Source organism: Mauremys reevesii, linkage group 1 (assembly GCF_016161935.1).
Source record: "Mauremys reevesii isolate NIE-2019 linkage group 1, ASM1616193v1, whole genome shotgun sequence".
In the NCBI taxonomy this organism is placed as follows: Eukaryota; Metazoa; Chordata; order Testudines; family Geoemydidae; genus Mauremys; species Mauremys reevesii.
This window is the reverse complement of record NC_052623.1, coordinates 225,881,594-225,901,380: the sequence shown is the minus strand read 5'-3', so window position 1 is coordinate 225,901,380 and position 19,787 is coordinate 225,881,594. Positions and strand designations below refer to the sequence as shown.

Here is a 19,787-nt window from a genome sequence, read left to right as displayed (position 1 = left end):
TGGGAGTTTTTCTGCTTTATTGCTCAAGCTTTGACTTCACAGTCTTCACCTTCAGCAATGTGCAAAGAACAGGCATACAAGGAAGGTTACAACACTTACTCATGGGAGGGGGGCTCTGCTTTAACAGAGGCAACAGCAAGGAGCAAGGTGGAGGTGGAAAAATTCGGTGCAGTGATTTGTTCATAAGTCTCTCAGGTGAGGACTCTCTCAGGAAAAGCAGATTGCTTTAAAAGAAAAAATCAAAGAAATAGGTTTAGGAAGCAGAACTGGGATTAGAATGAGCTGGGACCACAAAAAAAGACACACACCAATGGCAGAGTGAAATGAAACTGAGCAGAAGGAATCCTGACAGACCTCCCGACAACAACAGAGAGCTAGAATGAATAAATAAAGTCCCTAGGATTACACCAGATCTGGGCTGCCACCAAGTTTCCTACACAGACATACACACGAAGCTGTAAATGACTGCGGTGTCGTGGCCCCAGCCTCTGCTCCCCTGAAGCCACCATCCAACCAGATAGAAAAATAAAGGTCTAATTCACTGGAAATTCTTCAGTTTACAAAACTAATGGAATTGGGTTTGTTTTTATGCTTCTGCATCAACTTGTGATTTATCTTCAACTCCGTTCTGTTTGTCTTCTTTCATGTCTGTGTCATCTTTGCAGCTGCCACTGGTCTGGAGGGTATCAGCTTCTGGCTACATGGGAGACATTGAAAAAACTGAGCAAAATGTTCACCCCTTCCCGGCTCTAGTATCTTATCACTATAACAGAGATTAATTTGGTGCTCATCAGCAGGATATCTGGGCTCCCTAAGGGGTTCAGCTGAGACTCGGGATCTCAGTAAGGGAGACCATGTACTCTGCTTCCCTCAAGTTTTATCAGTTAGCTAGGAAACCAGGAGCAGTTAGGGAGGCCTGGGCAAAAAGGTGCTTCTTGCAGTTCTTCCTAAATGAGGCCAGGTTCATGCAGGGAGCAACAACATGATCATGCTTCTGACTCCACTTTGGCTCTGAATGATGAGGATTTGTAAAAGAACATTTCCAATCTACACAAAACTCTGTGCTGCTTGGCTCTGACAACGCGGCCAAACCTGGTACCAGAGGGCTGCTTCCATTCTCTGCAGATGCAATGCTAGGGAGTCCTCCCTTTGTACCACTGGCAGCACTGAAGATGACAAGCAGAATTGCCTCAATCCCTGTTGCCTCTTTTCCCACATGTACCCATTCAGTTCTCCCAGGGTTTTGCTACCACTTACCTTGGAGTCCTTGTCTGCAAGCCTCTGGAACATGTTGGCATACATCTTCTTCTCTCTCTCGTGCTGCTCCCGGATCTTTTGCTGACAGGCTAGTAGCTGCACTTTGGCTGCTTTGTTGCTAGGGTAAAGTTGTAGCACCTTCTGGAAATCTGCCCGGGCCAATTCAAAGTCATTGACAGCTAGATGGGCCTCACCACGCCGGAAAAGACCTTTCTCGTTGCTGCTGTCCAACTCAAGCGCCTGGATAGGAAGGGAGAAGCAGGCTGGAGTTTGGTTTCAGGAAACACAGCCAGACAATCAGCAGGAGACACTTATGGGATGAGCTTGCTTATTTTATAGGGTAAATGCTCCAGGAATTCTGGGCTTGGTAAGAGAAAGGGAGGCAGTGTGGTGTGGCAGCTAGGGCATCTGACAAGGAGTCAGGAGATGTGGGGTCTAGTCCTGGCTGGGCCACTGACTTCCTGTGTGACCTTGGGCAAGTCATCTAACTGCTCTGTGCCTCAGTTTCCCTATTTGTAAAGTGAAGCTTACCTTTCTTTCTAAAGTGCCTAGAGATTCTCAGACAAGAAGCTATTAAAAAATCCCCCACAGAAAATGATGATGGAAAAGAATAATCATTTCCACTGAGGAATTTGATATATTGGCCATTCCCAGGGTGGATGCAGGGAAAGAGAGGCACAAACCCACCACAGTGATTTGTGTTGCCTAGCTAGGTACAGCAAGATCCAGCTGCTCTGCCCACTTTGCTCACCAGGGTGTATAAAGTCTTGTTACCTTGCTGCAGTTTTCCAAGGCCAGGGAGTACTCCTTCAGCTTGAGATGGCACATGGCCAGGTTAAGGAGGGCAGCAAGCCTCAGGCTCTTGGCCTTTGCATCATCCTCTTCAGAGAAGCCTGTTTCGTGCTCCAGCCAGGACACAATCTTCTTATATTGTAATGTTGCTTGTTTGTACTTCCCTTCCTGTAGTCAATAAAGTTGGAGTTAGTCCAGCTCCACCCGCCTCTTCACAACACTTCCTACTGCATTTTTCAACCCAGGAACAGCTACCTAAAGGTGAACAGAGAACATTTTCTGTGTCCAAATTCCACACAAGTTCTGTATGTGAAGATAAAATCAATATAAGGGCCAGATACTAATACGCGTCTAGCAGGGCCGGCCAGAGGATTCAGAGGGCCTGGAGTCTTCGGCGGCGGGGGGCCCTTCCGCTCCAGGACCCGCCACCGAAGTGCCCTGAAGACCCCAGGTCCCCTGAATCCTCTGGCCGGCCCTGCCAGAAGCGTATTACTCTCTGGCCCTTATACTGATTTTATCTTCACGTACAGCACTTGTGTGGAGTTTGGGCACAGAAAATGTGGGCCGAATTGCCGCCGAAGCCCCAGCACTTCGGCGGTGGGTCCCGGGGTGGAAGGACCCCCCGCCGTGGGTCTTTGGGGCACTTCGGTGGTGGGTCCCGGAGTGGAAGGACCCCCCGCCGCCGAAGAGTTGGAGCGGAAGAAGCTCCGGGGGCCCAGGCCCCGCAAGAGTTTTCCGGGGCCCCCGGAGCAAGTGAAGGACCACGCTCCAGGGGTCCCGAAAAACTCCCGTGGGGGCCCCTGAGGGGCCCAGGGCAAATTGCACCCCCCTCTGGGCGGCCCTGGCTTCTGGGTGGTTGTGCAAAAAGCCCAGGAACAGGCCAGAATCCCACTGGGGAGCACAGTCCCCCATGAGTGCCAGATGTCTCAAACAGAGCAGGGAAAGGCAGGATACCACTGTCCCCCCACTGCACGAGCTGTCACAACTGGTTAGATGCAGAGTGGGGAACATGCTGTACTCTCTAGGGGTAGTGTAGCTACCACTCTGGCATGTGTGCCATGGAAGCCCCCAAGAAGAAAGCAGCCATAACAGCTAACGCTCCTCCTGGGGTCCCCAACTGTAACGTGGCCTCTTCAGGCCCCCAACGGCGGGCAGAATCTTGCCCATGTGTAGCACTGTTTCATGGCAGCAAATTCAAGCATTGTAGCTTTGCCACATTGTTCCTGCACAGTGGAGAACTCCCTGTAGAGCTGCAAAAGCCCCAGGGTCACTAACCCCAGACATATAATGGAGGAAAATACCAAGCGGGTACAACTTGCAAGGCTCAACCTCCAGCTCTTTGTCCCCAGGGAAAGTGCAGAATGGACACCACGGAGAACTCCCTAACAGGACAAAAAAACTCCAAGGCCCATCCTCCAGCACCCAAGAAAAAACTAAGATAAGTACCCCTATCTTCAGCAGCACATTGCATGCAACATGCCATCAATGCGTGAGACAGCCCTGCAACAGGGTCTGCTCCAGCACCAATACTGGCCTATAGCAGAGCCTGGGCAATACTGACCACACACAGGGAGGACTGTAACTTACCTTGAAGTACTGAGTGCCTCTCTCCTTCACAATGGAGCTTTGTTCCAGCTTCTCGTCTGTATTCATCTCCCAAGATTCCTTAGCCTGTCCAGACAGAAATAGTTCAGTCAGCCATCTAATTTTGGAAGAAAATGTGACGCTGGCAGACCAGGTGCCAGCTCATGCCAAGGTCTCCATGTCTCAACTCAACACTGACAAATACAGAGCTGGAATCAGTTTGACTCAACTGTGTGTTAGTATTGTTAAAACAGGTATGAGAATTGTAAGAATGTGTTTAGTGTTTACACTCTACTGAATGCTCGTGAGTTGTTGCAGGCCTTAATCTCACTTAAAACATCTGTATCCCGTACTATAAGATAATATTTGAACACTTGTATTGAGAGCCTCTGGGACTGTGTAAATCACCATACAAGAGAAAGACATTAACTTGTGTAAAGTACTGATCTGCAACGGACGGCGTTGCATCCTACCCAACAGGAAAAGTCCATTGACACCAGACATACTATTATGGGATGATAAAGAAGATAACAGATGTTTGTTATTTTGCCTCCTCACCCCCTCTCCCTGTGAAGATGCTGAGCTTGAACCTCAGAGCACAAGGGATAAAGGGGAATCACGCCAAACAGAAGGAAATCTATGCTGCTTGAACTGTGGGGGGCAAGGTTTACTAGGCATAAGTGAGAGATCCCCAGTGCTTAACCTGGGTTAGCTCCAAAGGTCGCGTAGAGCTTGCTTATTATAGAAACTTCTATTACTTTTCAAAATTTAAGATTTTAACTCATTTGTGTATCTGTTTACCTGCTTTAACCTCGTAAATAACTCCTGTTTCCTCTTCCTGCTTAATAAATCTTTAGATAGTTTATTATAGAATTGGTTACAGGTATTGTCTTTGGTGTGAGATCTAAGGTGCAATTGATCTGGGGTAAAGTGCTGGTCCTTTGGGACGGGGAGTCACCTGAATATTGCTGTGATTCTTGGTGTAAGGGACGATCTACCACAAAAGTACGCTCACCAGGGTGGCAAAATAGATTGGAGTACACAAGGTGACTGACTGTGACCCCATGATTAGGCTGTTATAGTGCTTGAGGAGCTTACACTTGATAACTGGTTGGGGAAATCTAAGTATAAAACTCACAAGCAGTGTGGGGTTTGTGCCCTGCTTCCTAACAGTCTGCCCTGAGGTTGGTACTCAGGCTGTTGAGTCACTGCAGGCAGCATTACAGAAATCAATCGGAATGTGCTGCATCTTTTTATGGAGTAAGGAGAGGAAGGCATGGAAGAATGGGTGGAGGTATTGCCACTGAGCATGAGGGAACTGGATTACAGCAGGAGAGATGCTGCTCAAAGCAGATGTGGGTCCACTGAGAATACAGGCAGCAAAGAGTCCTGTGGCACCTTATAGACTAACAGACATATTGGAGCATGAGCTTTTGTTGGTGACGTGCATCCGACGAAGTGGGCATTCACCCACGAAAGCTCATGCTCCAATACGTCTGTTAGTCTATAAGGTGCCACAGGACTCTTTGCTTTTACAGATCCAGGCTAACACGGTTACCTCTCTGATACTTGAGAATACAGGGGATTTCGGCCAAGGATTCCTATTCCCACTTCACCTTCCATAGGTTTATTATTTTTCCCCATCCTCAGCTGATCAAAGTTCACCTCTTCCTCCTGCTCTCTCAGGCAAAGGCTGTATCCACACACACCTCTCTCCCTATCCCAACAGGACTTCATCCCTACCTTTTCAAAGCTTTTGAGTTTCACTTCATATTGCAGCTCTGCGTTTGGAGGGACCTGAAACTTCTCCTTCCCAGCACTCCCAAAACCGTAGCTGTAACAGAAATAAATGGCTTCTAAAGAATCCAGCTAGACCTGTTCTCTGTTAGGGAAGCAGGAGCGAAGAGAACATGCCTATATAGATGCACCAAATTCACATTCTGCTGAGTGTTACCAAAGACACAAAGGCATGAGCAGTTTTTGCCTAAAAACAACAAGGGTGGGGCCAGGGTGACTGCGTGGGATTGGAATGCAAAGTCTTTCATCTCTAGGTTACCAGTTTGTATTGATTTTGGGTCAGCAGCCACCCAAAGTTATTACCATCTCATGGCTGTTAGATGGCCTATATGAAATGAGTTTGCTGGTCTCAGTTCAGTTCCTAGTGGATGTGACCACACCATAAAACTACTGGTAACTGGCACTAGATGCCTCCCTTGTTGTGAGGCCAAGCATTTAATGAGCTTGGACACTGAACTACCTCCTCCCACCTGAAGGTAGTCCCTCAAGCTCAGGTGCCAGCATGTTGGGGTGGGGGAGCATGTCTAGCTGCTGCCTGTGTTCTACCCATTTTGAGAATAAACAGAGGACTCTGGTCCCAACTGCTGTTTAACCTGCATCGTTCACTACCACTAGATTCAGTTTAAAATATTTCAAAACCTAAACCAAGCCAGGGTTTGCTGGAAACTATGTGGACAAACTTTTCTCTTGCTTACAACCCTGCTATGGAGCCTGCATCTCCCCCTTTCCACAGAATTGGTCTTATTTCCTGGAAAAGGGGAACTGCTGCTTACATGCAGGACCATCAAAAAAGTTGCCGTATCTGGCTCTCCATACCCCAGGCCCAGCCATTCTCAGCTCACTCAAAAACATGTATCTTTGAAACAGCTCCCCTGGTGGATGCAGGGTTTGGACAGAAGCTGGTCTTGTTTCAGAGAAAGCGGAGAGGTTCTTTCTTCTCCCCAAAGGCCTCGCAAAATGTTCATAGCTGTTCTATCAGCAGAGGGATTTTATAACAGCCTCTCTCCTAACCTCAGCATCTGTGAGCTGGCTGTTTTCTCACATCAGACTGGCCAAAAAGCTGATCTCAAGAATGTCCATCCTCTACCCCCAGCTCATTCACATGCATCACTGTACACTGAGTATTACTGAGGTAAACAGCTTATTAATAGTCAAAAAAGGGCATGTACATTTATACAAATAGGAACAGCATGTGAAGTCCCACGGGCTGGGATGAAAATGACAATGGCTGTGAATCCAAGTGCTTCAGAGCATAATCACTCTTGGGGGGCAGGAAGGCATTGACCACCACGGTTTTGTGCTGAATAGTTAGGAGCAGCATACATTTTTTACACCTCTCCCTAGTCTCTGAAGCTGGATTAGCTAGACTATCGCTCTGTTCTGGTACAGCAATCCCTATGTTCCTGCATGAACTCTATAGTCAATGCTACTCTTCCAGCCCAACAGTGGGGAATGCAGCTCATGTCCACCCACATTCCAGTTTGGCTGCTTCTCCAACCGGAGTCTCAGCTGGCTAGATACTTCCCAGATATCAGGTTTCTGGGGCCATCCAAATTTTGACCAGGGTGTTTTGGGAGGGTCAGGGGGCAGAACTACACAAATTAGAAAACACACCCACTCCTCCGAGCTGCAAACACACCCAGAATAATCAAAAGACAGAAGTACTGGGGCCACCTTGGGGCAGGGTCACAGTCTAGTGAAACCACTGGAGTTCAGCAGATGCTTACCTGGGTTTGAGATACACCACAGATTCCTCTGACTTCTCCATTTTCTGAATTGCTTGTTCCAGGCCAGGAGGAAGGTCATAATTTTCCCCTTCTCCAATCTCAAACCGCAGCTCCCGCTTGTCAAACACTCGATCTCCATGTCGACCTTCTAGCTGGACTGAGATACAAAAAAAACCCACAGGCAGGTTAGAGGGTATCTAGTGCAGCGAGAGAGAAGCTAGCAGAGGGAGCCAGGGGAATGCCAGGCTTCCTTGTAAAAAGCAACTTCTTTCCCTTAAAAAGACTGCCTGGGCAGCGAATGTAACATCTGGTGCTAAACCCAATAAACCCTTTCACTTGCACATCTGGGTTGTCTTCTTTGTGCAACACTGAACAAATGTCAGAACCTTCCCCTTGCTCTCTATCTTCCTGAAAAATGTCTGGCTCTTCTTGTCAAGGAGTGTGGACACCTAGGCAGCCCTACAACGCCGCCTGAGTCCCCAAGTCAGGTTTCTGGTAGGATAAAAGCTGTCCAGCAGTCGAATGAGAGGTGGTTTTGGTATGGCTCCTTTGCTACCTAGTGGCCAGACATCCCTCCTGCTACCCACGCACAAGGCAACTTCCTTTACTATTCCTGCATTTGCCCCTTGAAACAGACTTACGCTCTACAAGGGCTCCCTCATTGGGCTTGGAGTAGCCTTCGCCCTTCGTACGGATTCTTCGGATTATTCCGCCGTCTTCATCCTCTGTGAGATCCTCTCCCTTAAACTCAAACAGCTCTATCTGCAGAGAAAAGGACAGCCTTACATTAATTCCTGAAGTGTCAACGCAGCGGTCTTGTGTAGTTCAGTCCCCCGTCATGAGAGGAAAAGCAGCAGCAGAGAGGCCTTTGAAAATCCTGCTGCCATAAAGGACTGTATGTTTCAGGCATCAGACAACCAAGGTTGGGGCTACTTCCATATGCAGAGTGCACCTGCCCTTCTGCAGGATGGAGACAGAGCAGCTCAAGTGTTTGTGATTATATCTAGCCCTCTAGTGGCTGGAAGCCCCCAAAGAACATAAAAACCTGAATGCCTTGGACCATTAACAAGCTTTGTGATCACACAGACCTGCCTTCCATGAACTGTTTAACTGACAACAATGATGCTGGGTGGAGTCAGGATGACACTTTGGGCGAGATCCAGCCCTTGTCCTTCCACAGGCTGATTAAAAGTAATGTGCATTTGTGTGGGAGAAGGGAGGGGTGAGCGTTTACATCAAATACCCCTTGGAACACAGGCAGCATAGCAGAGGTAACATTAAAGACCAGCATTTTAAAGCCTGATGGACTTGCTCATGGTTGCTGCTTTGGTGCTGAGGTAACATGCTGGAACTCAGTGCACTATGAGCAGGCATGGCCATGACCTGCTCTCGGATAGGAATCTGGAGGGAATAGAAATGTTAAGTGGGTCAGGGCTGGACATGAGCCAAAAAGAAGAGGTAAAAATGGAAAAGATGGGCAGAGAGAGGAAGGGGTGAGGGGAACATGCAGAAACATCAAGTGCAGCTATGTGAGCTGAAGCAAGCTGCTCACTTGTGGCCTGACCCTGCTCTCACTGACATCAATGGACAAACTCCTATTGACTTCAATAGGCACCGGACTGGAGCCCCAGTTGAGACAGATTCCAAGGGGCTGGTACGAGATCAAAGGAAACCCAGGAGGAGCTCTTCAGGGGGTCTAGACAGAGCTGAGGCTCAGCCCAGTTTTATTTCAGCTGAACTCAGTGATTCCCAACCTATATTCATTTGCCCTCCTCCTTTTCCCCTTGTGATGGATTGGTGAATGATGGTCCCCTATCCTCCATATTATCCTTCTCCTAGGCCCTAGCACACTTGCTGCTCTGGTTTTATTTCCATCCATGTTCTTCTCTAGTCTTGCCCACCCTGAAACGAAAGGGGCCAGGTAGGGAAATGCTACATTTCAGGTGTACTGAGGAGGGTGAAGCCAAACTGACTCTGAGTATGTAGGCTGCTGGAAGGGAAACGCAAACTGCCCCTGTTACAATTGGAAATTGACCTGGCTAGAACATGAACCCGAGTTCTCAATGATAGTGTGGCATGAGAGTCTAGTTCCAGATTTTTAAGACTTGATAATTCTTCCCCTGAGGTGTCTGGCTTGGATTGCTGTTGGAAACAGGATGGACCAGCAAGCTGATCACCTATGGAAAGTCTTATGTTATGACAATGGTAACAAGAGGTTGTTTTGACCAATAAACATGCTGTAGTGAGACTGATGGTAAAAACAAAGAGTATAAATGAGCAACAGGGTTGTTATAATCAGCCTTGTTTAGACTAACGCACCCTGTTTTAAGATGGCAAACAAATTTGCCCAAGGTCATTGCGGTGGAGGCTCACAGAATGGACCAGAATGTCTGGATCTGGAAAGGTGATGACACTTGTAAACAACTTGTTCTACTTGCACACTTTGATGACACCTCTCTCTTGGGACTTTCTTTTAAGGGATAATTTTGAGCTATGATCAGCCTTTGATTCCAGTTAATTCTTTCTCAACTTGTTTGGGCTCCTGATCCCAGATTAACACTTTGACCACAGAAAAACGGGAGAAAGACCAGAGCGGGACAAGCCAATTTATTCCACAACACTTTGCTGATGACAAGCCTTTGTCCCAGGTTCCATAAAGAATTTGAAACCCTATGCTAGCATGTATCTATCTTTTTCACACTCTGTCCTAGTCCTCTCTGTTTTACTTTTAAATACATATTGAATCTGGCAGAAGGAGGGGAAAATGAGAAATGAGTCCAGCCTGTGACCAGTGCCAAATGCTGGCGGGGTGAGGAGACAGCTGCTCAAGCTCCATCTGCACACTCCTGAGCCTACTGTGTACAAAGCCAGTCATGAGAAGGCACTTTCATTTCTGTTTCTCACTAACCCTCTTCCAGAATGCACTGGGCTTCTCCCTCTTTTTTCAATGGCATGTAATATCACTGCAGGGGAGCCAGGACTTTCTGACTGAGACACTTTAGGAAGGGATTCGCCCCTCCCTACAGAAAAAGGAATTGTTCCACAATAACTGCTCATTTGGTTTGGATTTTCAGAACTAGCTTTAATTCCAAGCCATAACTGGTTTTAATCCTTTGGGTGTGTCTAACAACTGTTGGAAAGATTTTCTGGGTCAGAGTCTCCCCACAATCCAGAAATATAGCACTGCTCGAGTGGCAATACAGGGTTGGCTAGTAGCTTTATCCGGCCTGCTGAGAAGCCCCTTGTTTGGGGAGGGAAGCTCTCAATGGGCATAAAGCTGGTTCTATACCAGGGGTTGTCAAACTGGGGGTCGGGACCCCTCAGGGGGTCACAAGGTTATTACATGGGGGGTCCCGAGCTGTCAGCCTCCACCCCAAACCCTGCTTGGCCTCCAGCATTAATAGTGGTGTTAAATATATAAAAGTGTTTAATGTATTGGGGGGGGTCGCACTCAGAGGCTTGCTGTGTGAAAGGGGTCACCAGTACAAAAGTCTGAGGACCCCTGTTCTATACCATCCCTCACACTTGTCCCAGGTGTAAGGAGAGGGAGGGGTGCTGGCTGGAGCACTGCTGTTCTCTAGAAATTCTCAGCTCGCAGACAGTCCCTTAAGGACTGTGACCAGCTGGTGTAAATTAGAATAGCCTACCAGGAGCACACTGGACCTGCACAGGTCAAGGAAACAGGGAATTATAACCAGTTGAGGGCCTGCTCCCCTCTCCTGCAGAATGGGGCTTCTTATGGCTAGCAGATTATCACTTCTTAACATCACTCCAACCCCACAATTAACTGGCTAATGTGCAGGTGGTAATAAAGGGAAATTTACATTCTGGGGCCTTGTTTTCACAAAAAGAAAAATCACACTGGCTTAGTTAAATGGGTTTAGAAACTGATTTAGTAAATCAGTGCAACCCTGTGGCATGGACACACTTACTTTGGTTAAGTGCCTTATCGATTCCTTCACTGACTTCACCTAAATCAGGATCAGGTGCAGAGGGCAAGGGAGCTCTATGTCTGGGGGGTCCCTCTGTCATTGCTCATCTGGATATAGGGCAGGGAAGGGGTAGGCAGATGGGTGGAAGGACTCCTACTGGGAAAAGAAAGGCTGGAGGCCCCAAATCACTGCTTAAAACACTCAGTACTAGAGCACTCATGTTAAGAGTCTGAGGCATTAATAGCAGCAGGGGGAAGCAGGAGGCAAAGGACAGGAAGGAGCAGGTTGAGGTTAGTGAAAAACAGACTTCAGTTCAGAAGAGAAGCAGTTGCTTTTTGGAATTTTTCTCCTAAGGTTCTCAGGAAAGTCATTTGCATCATATTACTGGAACTTATTTCTTTATAGAAAAGCTCCTCCCAGTCTGCTCAGCACAAGCATTTGGAAGATCAAAACACATTTCTCACCAGGCATAAAAGCTGTAGTGTATTTGCAGTCTTTGCTGGGTTAGAATCAAGCTGAGCCACTTAAAATGATTATAATGATTTTCTCACCAGAGCTTTAATGTTACTTCTCTTTTTGCATGAATAAACTGCAAAAAAAACCACTTTAGTCGGAAAGGTCTTGTATCCCCACAGTGCCTGGAGAGGATGCAGGGTACTGTTGGCTCCTGGGCCTCAAGGTATACAAGACAGTGGGCCAATCTTATTTTTTGAGCTAGTAGATCAGAACAATGCAGCACTTTTCAGTGGGACAGGGGAGGAATGTAAACTCATCTCCTTGATGTAACTGGTATTCTTATCACAGTCCCTCTTGGGAATATAAACCAGGTTAAATGCTCTGAGGCAGACTGCCTCCCTCCCGTGGGGAAACTCGCACGATGGGGCAAAGAGGGAGGAAATGTGAGAGAATTTCATCATAAACTTCCTCCACAGACATTCCATCGGGGGAACAGGCCACAGCGCCAAGCCAGGCACCATGCACATCCCTACAAATCCACAGGCACATCTGTACAGAGGCCCTGTGGTCTCCCCAGCAGTGCATTCCAATGGAGCCACCCAGCCAAGGACTCTCCTGGCTCTCCCTTCAAAGGGGACTCCCTGGCCTAGAGGAATGAACTCAGCCCAAAACTCTATCATTATTTGTTAGGAAAGTCCTCAAGGTGGGGAGAGAGATCATGCGTGCATTGGGAGGTGGTTTAGGGGGGCTCCTAGCAGAGCCATAGGAGTATTTTGTTTTGCAGGTAATCTGACAGACTTCTCCAACCTTCACAGTAATGTCCCAGGCTTTTGATCGCCTCATGTGAGCAAATCAGAGCCTCTGGACCAATGCTCCTATAAATGTGCAGGGATGAGCATGGTTTCTAGGTAAGAAACTTGTGGCCAGTTCCCCTACTTTTTCCTCCCCCACTGGAACATCTGGGAAGGAAGGGATGTATGCGATGGAATCTTCACACTACAAAACAGGCTCCTGGACCTGCCTTAAAAGGGGGAATCCCTGGCTTGGGGTACATCTTCACTACCCGCCGGATCGGTGGGTAGCAATCGATTTCTCAGAGTTCGATATATCGCGTCTCATCTAGACGCGATATATCGAAACCCGAACGCGTTCCCGTCGACTCTGGAACTCCACCGGAGCGAGTGGCGGTAGCGGAGTCGACGGGGGAGCCGCGGACGTTGATCCTGCGCCGTGAGGATGGGTAAGTAATTCGAGCTAAGGTACTTCGACTTCAGCTACGCTATTCACGTAGCTGAAGTTGCGTACCTTAGATCGACACCCCCCCCAGTGTAGACCAGGCCTTGGAGAAATGAACTCAGGCCAAGGCACTATTCATTTTCTGCTAGGAAACTGCACAAGGAGGGACGGGATGATGTGCACTTCTCCAACCCTGCCCCCCACGCAACCACTTTCCCAGTGCTGACAGAGGCAGCTGACAGCATCCTCCCTTTCTACTTTGTAGTCACTTTGGGGGTGCTGTTTGTAGGAGGGGGAAAGAGGAGACCTCTCTTTGCTAGGAAGGGTAATCTGGGCTTGGAAACAGACATCACAGAGACTTCAGCCTAGATCCTCAAAGTTATTTAGGCACCTAACTCTAACTGATGTCAATGGGAGTTAGGCACCTAAATACCTTTGAGGAGCTGGACCTTCTAGCTTCACCATAGATGATTCAAGGCCACCTAGATCATGCTGCAGGGGAATCAAAGCATCATTTAAAGTAGTGAGGAGCAAAGGGCATTGGGTGCAGGGCAGCCTTCTGGAGAAACAGAGGCCTTTCCTCTTTTATGCAATAACAGGCAGCTGTTTCCATAAAACGAAGGATTGGGTTTTTTTGTTTATTCACAACTATATAACCATAACACATTACACAGATCCCCACTTAAGAAAGCATGGGTAATTAGGAAAAGGGAAAGGCTGAGATTCAGCTATACCTGTGTTATTGGGGGCTTTGGCAGAATGGCAGTGGAACACCTGAGCTTGTGAAAAGGTATGTAAATACAGACGATCTCATGTGGAGTTCTCTTTCAAAGCATCCAGAGTGAAATACAGGTTTTCATATTCGCAAGCCATGAAGGTAAGGAGGAAGTGTTTCAGAGCATGTTCATGCTATCAAAGATGTTCTATGCTTATTGCTACTCATTCTTACTGTACTGACAGTAAACATGGCCATAATACTTTTTTGGAATAAACCTGTATTTTAAATTTTCCAATGTCAAAAAGAGGTTAATAGAACTACGCCCCACAGAGTTGGTTTCAAATAGAGGCAGCATCTTCTCACATATATTTAACTTTGCCACACATGATTGCTAGCAGCTAGTATGACTAAATTGGTGCCTGGTCACTGAGCTGAACGCTTGTGAAATGCAGAGACTCTGCCTTGGGCTAAACAACTAGCTCTGCTTGATCTAGCAGAGAAACAGTTGCTTTCTACTTAGCCATTACTTTCTACTTACATACAGTGCTATACCCACTACTAGCTGAGTCACGGGAGCTGCTTCTTCAACTAGCCAAGTAGAGTGTTTTGTTTTGGGGGTTTGATTCTAATGCCCCAATGTATATTTCTGGTCAGCTGGCAGCTGCTCATGTTCAAGAACAATTACACTAAGGTTAAATTTAACTTATTTGTCCCTTTGACCCTGGGAAAATTCACACCCTTGCATCAGAGAACTGTCACAGTGGAGGTTTAGGCTCTCCAGCACTGAAGCTGTCACCACCAAAATAGCCTGAGAAAAGGAAGGGACCATCTTTATAATTCTGCTTGTATGTGCGCATGCACCTGCACGTACACAAGGATGTATTATAGGGAATGTAGTGAGGCGGTGTGGCTCCCCTCCTGCCCAGCAGAGGGAGTGCCCCTGCAGACACCCAAGTGGGCGGAGCCACCACTGCCTGTTCCCGCCCCCCACAAGTCAAGGGGCGGGATAGGAAGTATAAAAGCCGGCAGCCAGAGCTCAATGAGGGCCTAGCTGCCGCAGGGAGCAGACATACCACCGGGAGCTCGTGACTGGGAACCCTCCAGGACTCGAGGCAGTTGCCCTGACTGGCTGGAGCCCCCCCGCGCCCGCTACGAGGAGGAGCTGCCAGAGCCCCCCCGTGCCCATTACTGGGAGGAGCCGCTGGGACTCCCCCATGCCCGCTATGAGGAGGAGCTGCTGGAGCCTCCCTATCCCTGCTCTTAGCCGGAGGAGCCGCCTGAGCACGCCTGGCCGGACTTCCCCAAGGAGCTGCTGGACCTGCCACCAAGCCCTGGTCAAGAGGAGCCCATGCTGGTTGACTGGCCTGGAACCGGTGCCATGGATGAGGTAGGCCCTGAGGGGGGAACTGGAAGTAGCCCAGAGGCAGCCAACCCCAGTCAGGCTGCAGCCACATACGAGCCTATGTCCGTGTGTTGCGGTCAGGACCCCACTGACCTGCTGTGGTGGCAGTTTTCCCCCTCACCCAATGCTCAGGTGCAAGGACCTGGGTCTATATACTGTTTGTGGTTGCTCAGCCCCTGCACCAGAAGGCCTGAGCCTCCTTGAACTATGTGCTGTTGCTCAGCCCTTGTAACAGAGGATGTTTAGTGAGTTGGTGTGGCTCCCCTCCTGCCCTCAGGAGGGTCGAGCCCCGGCGTGAACGATTACAGGGAACAATGTACCATATATATGCATAGCCCAATAATCTAATACAAATGAACCATAGCTAGCTGGAGAGAGAGAGAGAGATCCTGAGTAACGATGATTGCAAAGTCTTTATTTTATGTCTAGATTGTGAACCCATTATTCCCATTAGCAAAAACAGTTAATTGCATACTTAGCCCCATTAATTTCAATGGACCTACTCACATGGGCAAATGCTGATCACTGGTAGTAAGGTTTTACAATCTAGCCCCCATTCCCAGTAGTCTCTCCCCCTCATTCTTCTGTAGTAGAAATATCTTCATGCAGACAAGTGGTTCAGTGTGCAGAAGTTAATAGGAGAAGGAAGGACAGACATGTGGAGGGGTCACACTAGATTTTATTTACATTCTCACCTGTGTTGACCAGCCTCCATTTTCCATTAAAGATGAACTGAAGGGATCATTAAATAAGACACTGACTATCCTTTTATATAGTGTTTTACATTTTAGAAATCACTGTACAAACTTTGGCCTGGTCTACACTTAACTCGACATTAACTGTGTTGGTATAGTTAAAGCAGCAAACCCCTCTTGCATAGACCCAGTTATCCTGCTAATGCTGGCTCAACAAAGCAAAATAAGCTTTACCAGCCCAAGACACTAATACCAGTATAGGTGCATATACACTAGGTTTGTTTTTCGCCAGCATAGTTATGTCAGCAACACACTCCATCTCCCAGACAGGCTATGCCAGTAACGCTAACGTAGACAATGCTTTGAACTAGTTAGTCTCTGACACCCTTGTTAAGTAGGCAAGTAAAACCACCTTGCCCCTAGAAAGACTAGAATGAGTGACTAAGTCAGAACCAGAAACCTTTTGACCCACACTCCTGCCTCTTCATGATGAATCAGTTAAATAAATGAATGTAATTGGGGGAAAAAACAAAGGCATTTTGATTGCCCTCCCCTGCTTGTAAAAAGCAAACTTTTTGGTCGGAGAGCCACATCTGGGTATGGAAATTGTATGGTGGGCCATGAATGCTCATGAAATTGGGGGTTGAGGTGTGGGAGGAGGTGAGGGCTTTGGCTGGGGCTGGGACTGAGGGGTTGAGGGTGAAGGATGGTGCTCTGGGCTGGGACAGAGGGGTTTGAAGGGCAGGAGAGGGGAGGATCAGGGCTGGGGTAGGGGCACAGGAGGGGGTCAGAGGTGCAGGCTCCAGGTGGCGCTTACCTCAAGCAGCTCCCAGAAGCAGTGCCATGTCCCCCCTCCGACTCCAATGTGGAGGCGCAGCCAGGTGGCTCTGTGCACTGCCTTGTCCACAGGCGCTGCCCCTGCAGCTCCCATTGGCCAATGGGAGCTGCCTGGGCAGTGTTGGAGCCCCTGGCTGCCCCACACATAGGAGGTAGAGGGGGGACATGCCACTGCTTCTGGGAGCTGCATGGAGCCCCAGCATGAGTGGAGTGGGTCAAGCCCCTGATCCTGCTTCCTGGCTGGAGCTCAAGGGCTGGATTAAAATGTCAAAAAGGGACACATGCAGCCCTCGGGCTGTAGTTTGCCCATTCCTGGTCTACAGGGAGCAGGAGATTGTGTTCCAGTCCCATTCTGCCACAGAACTGCTATGACAGTGGGCAAGTTGTTAGCTTTGGTCGGTCTTCTCCTCCTCCCTCCTGTAAGATGGGTTAACGTCAATGACTTTTTACAAAGTCATCTCCCTCTGACAGAAGGGAGCACAGAAATGTAAATTTTTAAAAACACTCGCAAGGATCTCCATTCAAATTCTAAGTTTCTCCTGTTCAACTGAGAACATCCCACAAACCAAGCTGGGAGCTACATGCCTTCCCCCAGGGGTAAAGCTTTCCCAAAGTATGGAGAGAAAGATGGTCACATGGAACAACTCCTTCCTCTCCCCCCATCCCCAGTACACACACACTTCCAGTCACAAACCCAGAATTCCCTTATGGCAGCTGCAGTAACTGCTCACAAGAAAAAAGTTATGATAGGAAGGATTACAATACAAAGAACAAGATTTAGCAACTTAAGTTTAGTTCCTTTTGACATGAGTCAATTTTCCTCTCCTATCTATTCTGTTCCCCTACTCTGCACCCTCAATGCAGATATGTTGCCCATCTACTTCATTCCCTCCTCACCCAGCCACTCCTCTGGTCTTAGTGCCTACCAGCCACTAATTCCTAGGGCAGCTCTGATAGCTGAAGGCTGCGCCCACTTCCTCTTATGTAAGAGTGGCTCCTTGTGGAGGCACGTAAGTTGCCTCCTTCTGTTTCCAACTGCTTTTACAGGCCTCCAGGCTGCTTGCAATGAAGACCCTGGACATCTGCAGGAGGAGGAGGAGGAAGGGAAAAGTGCCAGCACTAAGGCCAAGATACACAAATGGACTTAGGCACCTCTACAATCCACAAAACCACTGCTCGGCTGCCACCTAACCCTGTAAGTGCCTAAACTCACTCAGCACCTAAGTGCCACTGAAAAAGTTCCCTAGGTGCCAAGATCCTGCTTCTGGGCATGCACACTGCTGCCTCACTTGAGATGTCTGGATGCCTATCTCCCATCTAAACCCTCATGTGATCCTTGAACCAGGGGAAGATAGTGTTGCCCACACCTATCTCACTTTTGAGTCCTGATGTGGTAAGCGTGCTCAGAGCATGCTCACTGGATCAGTACCCACGCTAACTAAGAAGGTGGTGGTGGTCCCCTCCCTTATAGCTTTGTGCCCTGGGATTAGAGCACTCACCTGGGATGTGGGAGATCTCAGTTCAATTCTACCCTCTGCCTAATGGAAAGAGGAGATTTGAACAGGGGTCTCCCATCTCTCAGTTGAGTGCCCTAACCACTGAACTATGGGATAGTCTGATGTAGGTCTCGGTCTCTCTCCTGTTGATGCTGTTCCATTTTAAACCAGTAATTAAATAGTCACTGGGGTAGGTGGACTGGACCCAGGGTCTCCCGTATCCTAACCACTAGTCCCTTTGTGGATCCAGGCCTATGTGACTAGCCAGCTCTCTGCAGATCACCAGTGTACTCTGGGCCACAGTGCAACTGCTCTCTTACCTTACTTTAAGGATTAACAAGATATTCCATTCTTGCAGAAGAACTACAATTTGTAGTTTTAAGGCTACTGATGAACTCTGGACATCTTAACTAGAGCTGGTCACAATTTTGGAACAAAGTTGGTTTAGACTTAAAAATCCTAAACGGTGTCAAGTTGTGTGAAATTGTGGCAAAAACAACTGTGTAGCTCAAACACTTGTCTCTTCCATCAACCGAAGTTGGTCCAATAAGAGAGAGTACCTCACCTACCTTATCTCTAAGAGACATTTATCCTATCGTTACCGTTAGTGGCTTTTTTGGGTAAATGAAAAATTTATAGTTTCAATAAAGTGAAAAGTAGGTCTGGTTTGAACCCTGCAAAATGGAAGTGGGTTCTTAACTTTCATTTTTCCAACTACTTCAAATCTTAACTAGTTTTCTTCCTTCATTGTTAACATCCTTAGATAGGAGACATACAATTTTTTAAATGCTTTACTAAAATTAATTATGCCTCTGAGATAAGGAAGTACCAGGGTAACTTGCAGCATTTCAGTGTAGACATTACCTATGCTGATGGGAGGGTTTCTCCTGTTGGCATAGGTAATCTCTCTGCCTGAGAGGCAGGTTGATGGAAAAATTCTTCTGTCCACCTAGCACTGTCTACACTGGGGATTAGGCCGGTATAGATCCACACCCCTGAGAGATGTAGATGTGTCAGTTTAAGTTCTTAGTGTACACCAGCCCTTATACACATTTTACAGAACCTCTTAAGTTAAGTTCCCTTAAGTAACACAGCAAGTCAATGGGCAGAGCATGAGAATTCCAGGGTTCTATTCCCAGCTGCCTTCCAGACCATCCTTCCTCTCTTTATATAAAGGAGTATTTCACTTTTGATGTATTATTTTGGACTGCTGACTGCCTTACTACACCCCTGTGTCATTCTCCCTTACGTCTGCTGAATATAGTAACAGATCACACAGTTCTCTCCTCCAGCCCTTTGATCTTTTTGCAGGTTCACAAGATGGTCCTGGATTCTGAGGGCAAGGACCATCCCTTTCTATTTCCACTGACAGACCTACCCAGTCTTCCAAGCTAATGAAGGGAATTTACAGGTAAGCAAGTGTCACCTGGTGGAGTTAAGCTGCACTCCCTACATTCTAATGAAAATGCACCATCTTTCTTACACAGAGAGTGTAGTCAATGACTTACCTCAAAAATCAATGTGGCATTGGGAGGTATTTTAGGGGGGCTCCCAGCAGAACCATAGGCATATTCTGGTTTGCAGGTAATCCGACAGATTTCCCCAATCTTCATAGTTGCCACAGCAATGTCCCAAGCTTTGATCACCTCACCTGCACAAATCAGAACTCAGGTCATAATTGCTAGGCATATATCAAAGAAGTCAACAGCCATGAGATACTGGTCATTACTATTACACAAAACACCCAAAAATTGATGGGGGCACTTAATAGAAACTACAGATTTGATTCTGCTCTCACCTCATCTTGTATACATCAGGATTAATTCCACTCAAGTCAAAATGTGGAAGTAATCAAAAT

General features: G+C 47.7%; 1 protein-coding gene and 1 long non-coding RNA gene across 2 annotated transcripts in view; one reads left to right on the top strand and one right to left on the bottom strand.

The window, feature by feature from the left end:
* FKBP4 (FKBP prolyl isomerase 4) overlaps window positions 1–19,787 on the bottom strand; it is a 28,714-nt gene continuing 8,927 nt past the window's right edge. Inside the window, exons 3-10 of the mRNA XM_039519973.1 lie at window positions 19,438–19,580; window positions 7,799–7,919; window positions 7,158–7,314; window positions 5,377–5,467; window positions 3,637–3,720; window positions 2,032–2,217; window positions 1,258–1,497; window positions 1–697 (exon numbers count right to left, since the gene is read on the bottom strand). Of these exons, the coding sequence (XP_039375907.1) occupies window positions 587–697; window positions 1,258–1,497; window positions 2,032–2,217; window positions 3,637–3,720; window positions 5,377–5,467; window positions 7,158–7,314; window positions 7,799–7,919; window positions 19,438–19,580 (1,133 nt within the window). The 3' untranslated portion in view covers window positions 1–586. The remainder of the gene's footprint in view (window positions 698–1,257; window positions 1,498–2,031; window positions 2,218–3,636; window positions 3,721–5,376; window positions 5,468–7,157; window positions 7,315–7,798; window positions 7,920–19,437; window positions 19,581–19,787) is intronic.
* Window positions 14,763–19,308, top strand: LOC120395513. Its single transcript, XR_005592674.1, has 3 exons — window positions 14,763–14,886; window positions 17,481–17,628; window positions 19,241–19,308. It is a non-coding gene; the product is annotated as an uncharacterized LOC120395513 (long non-coding RNA).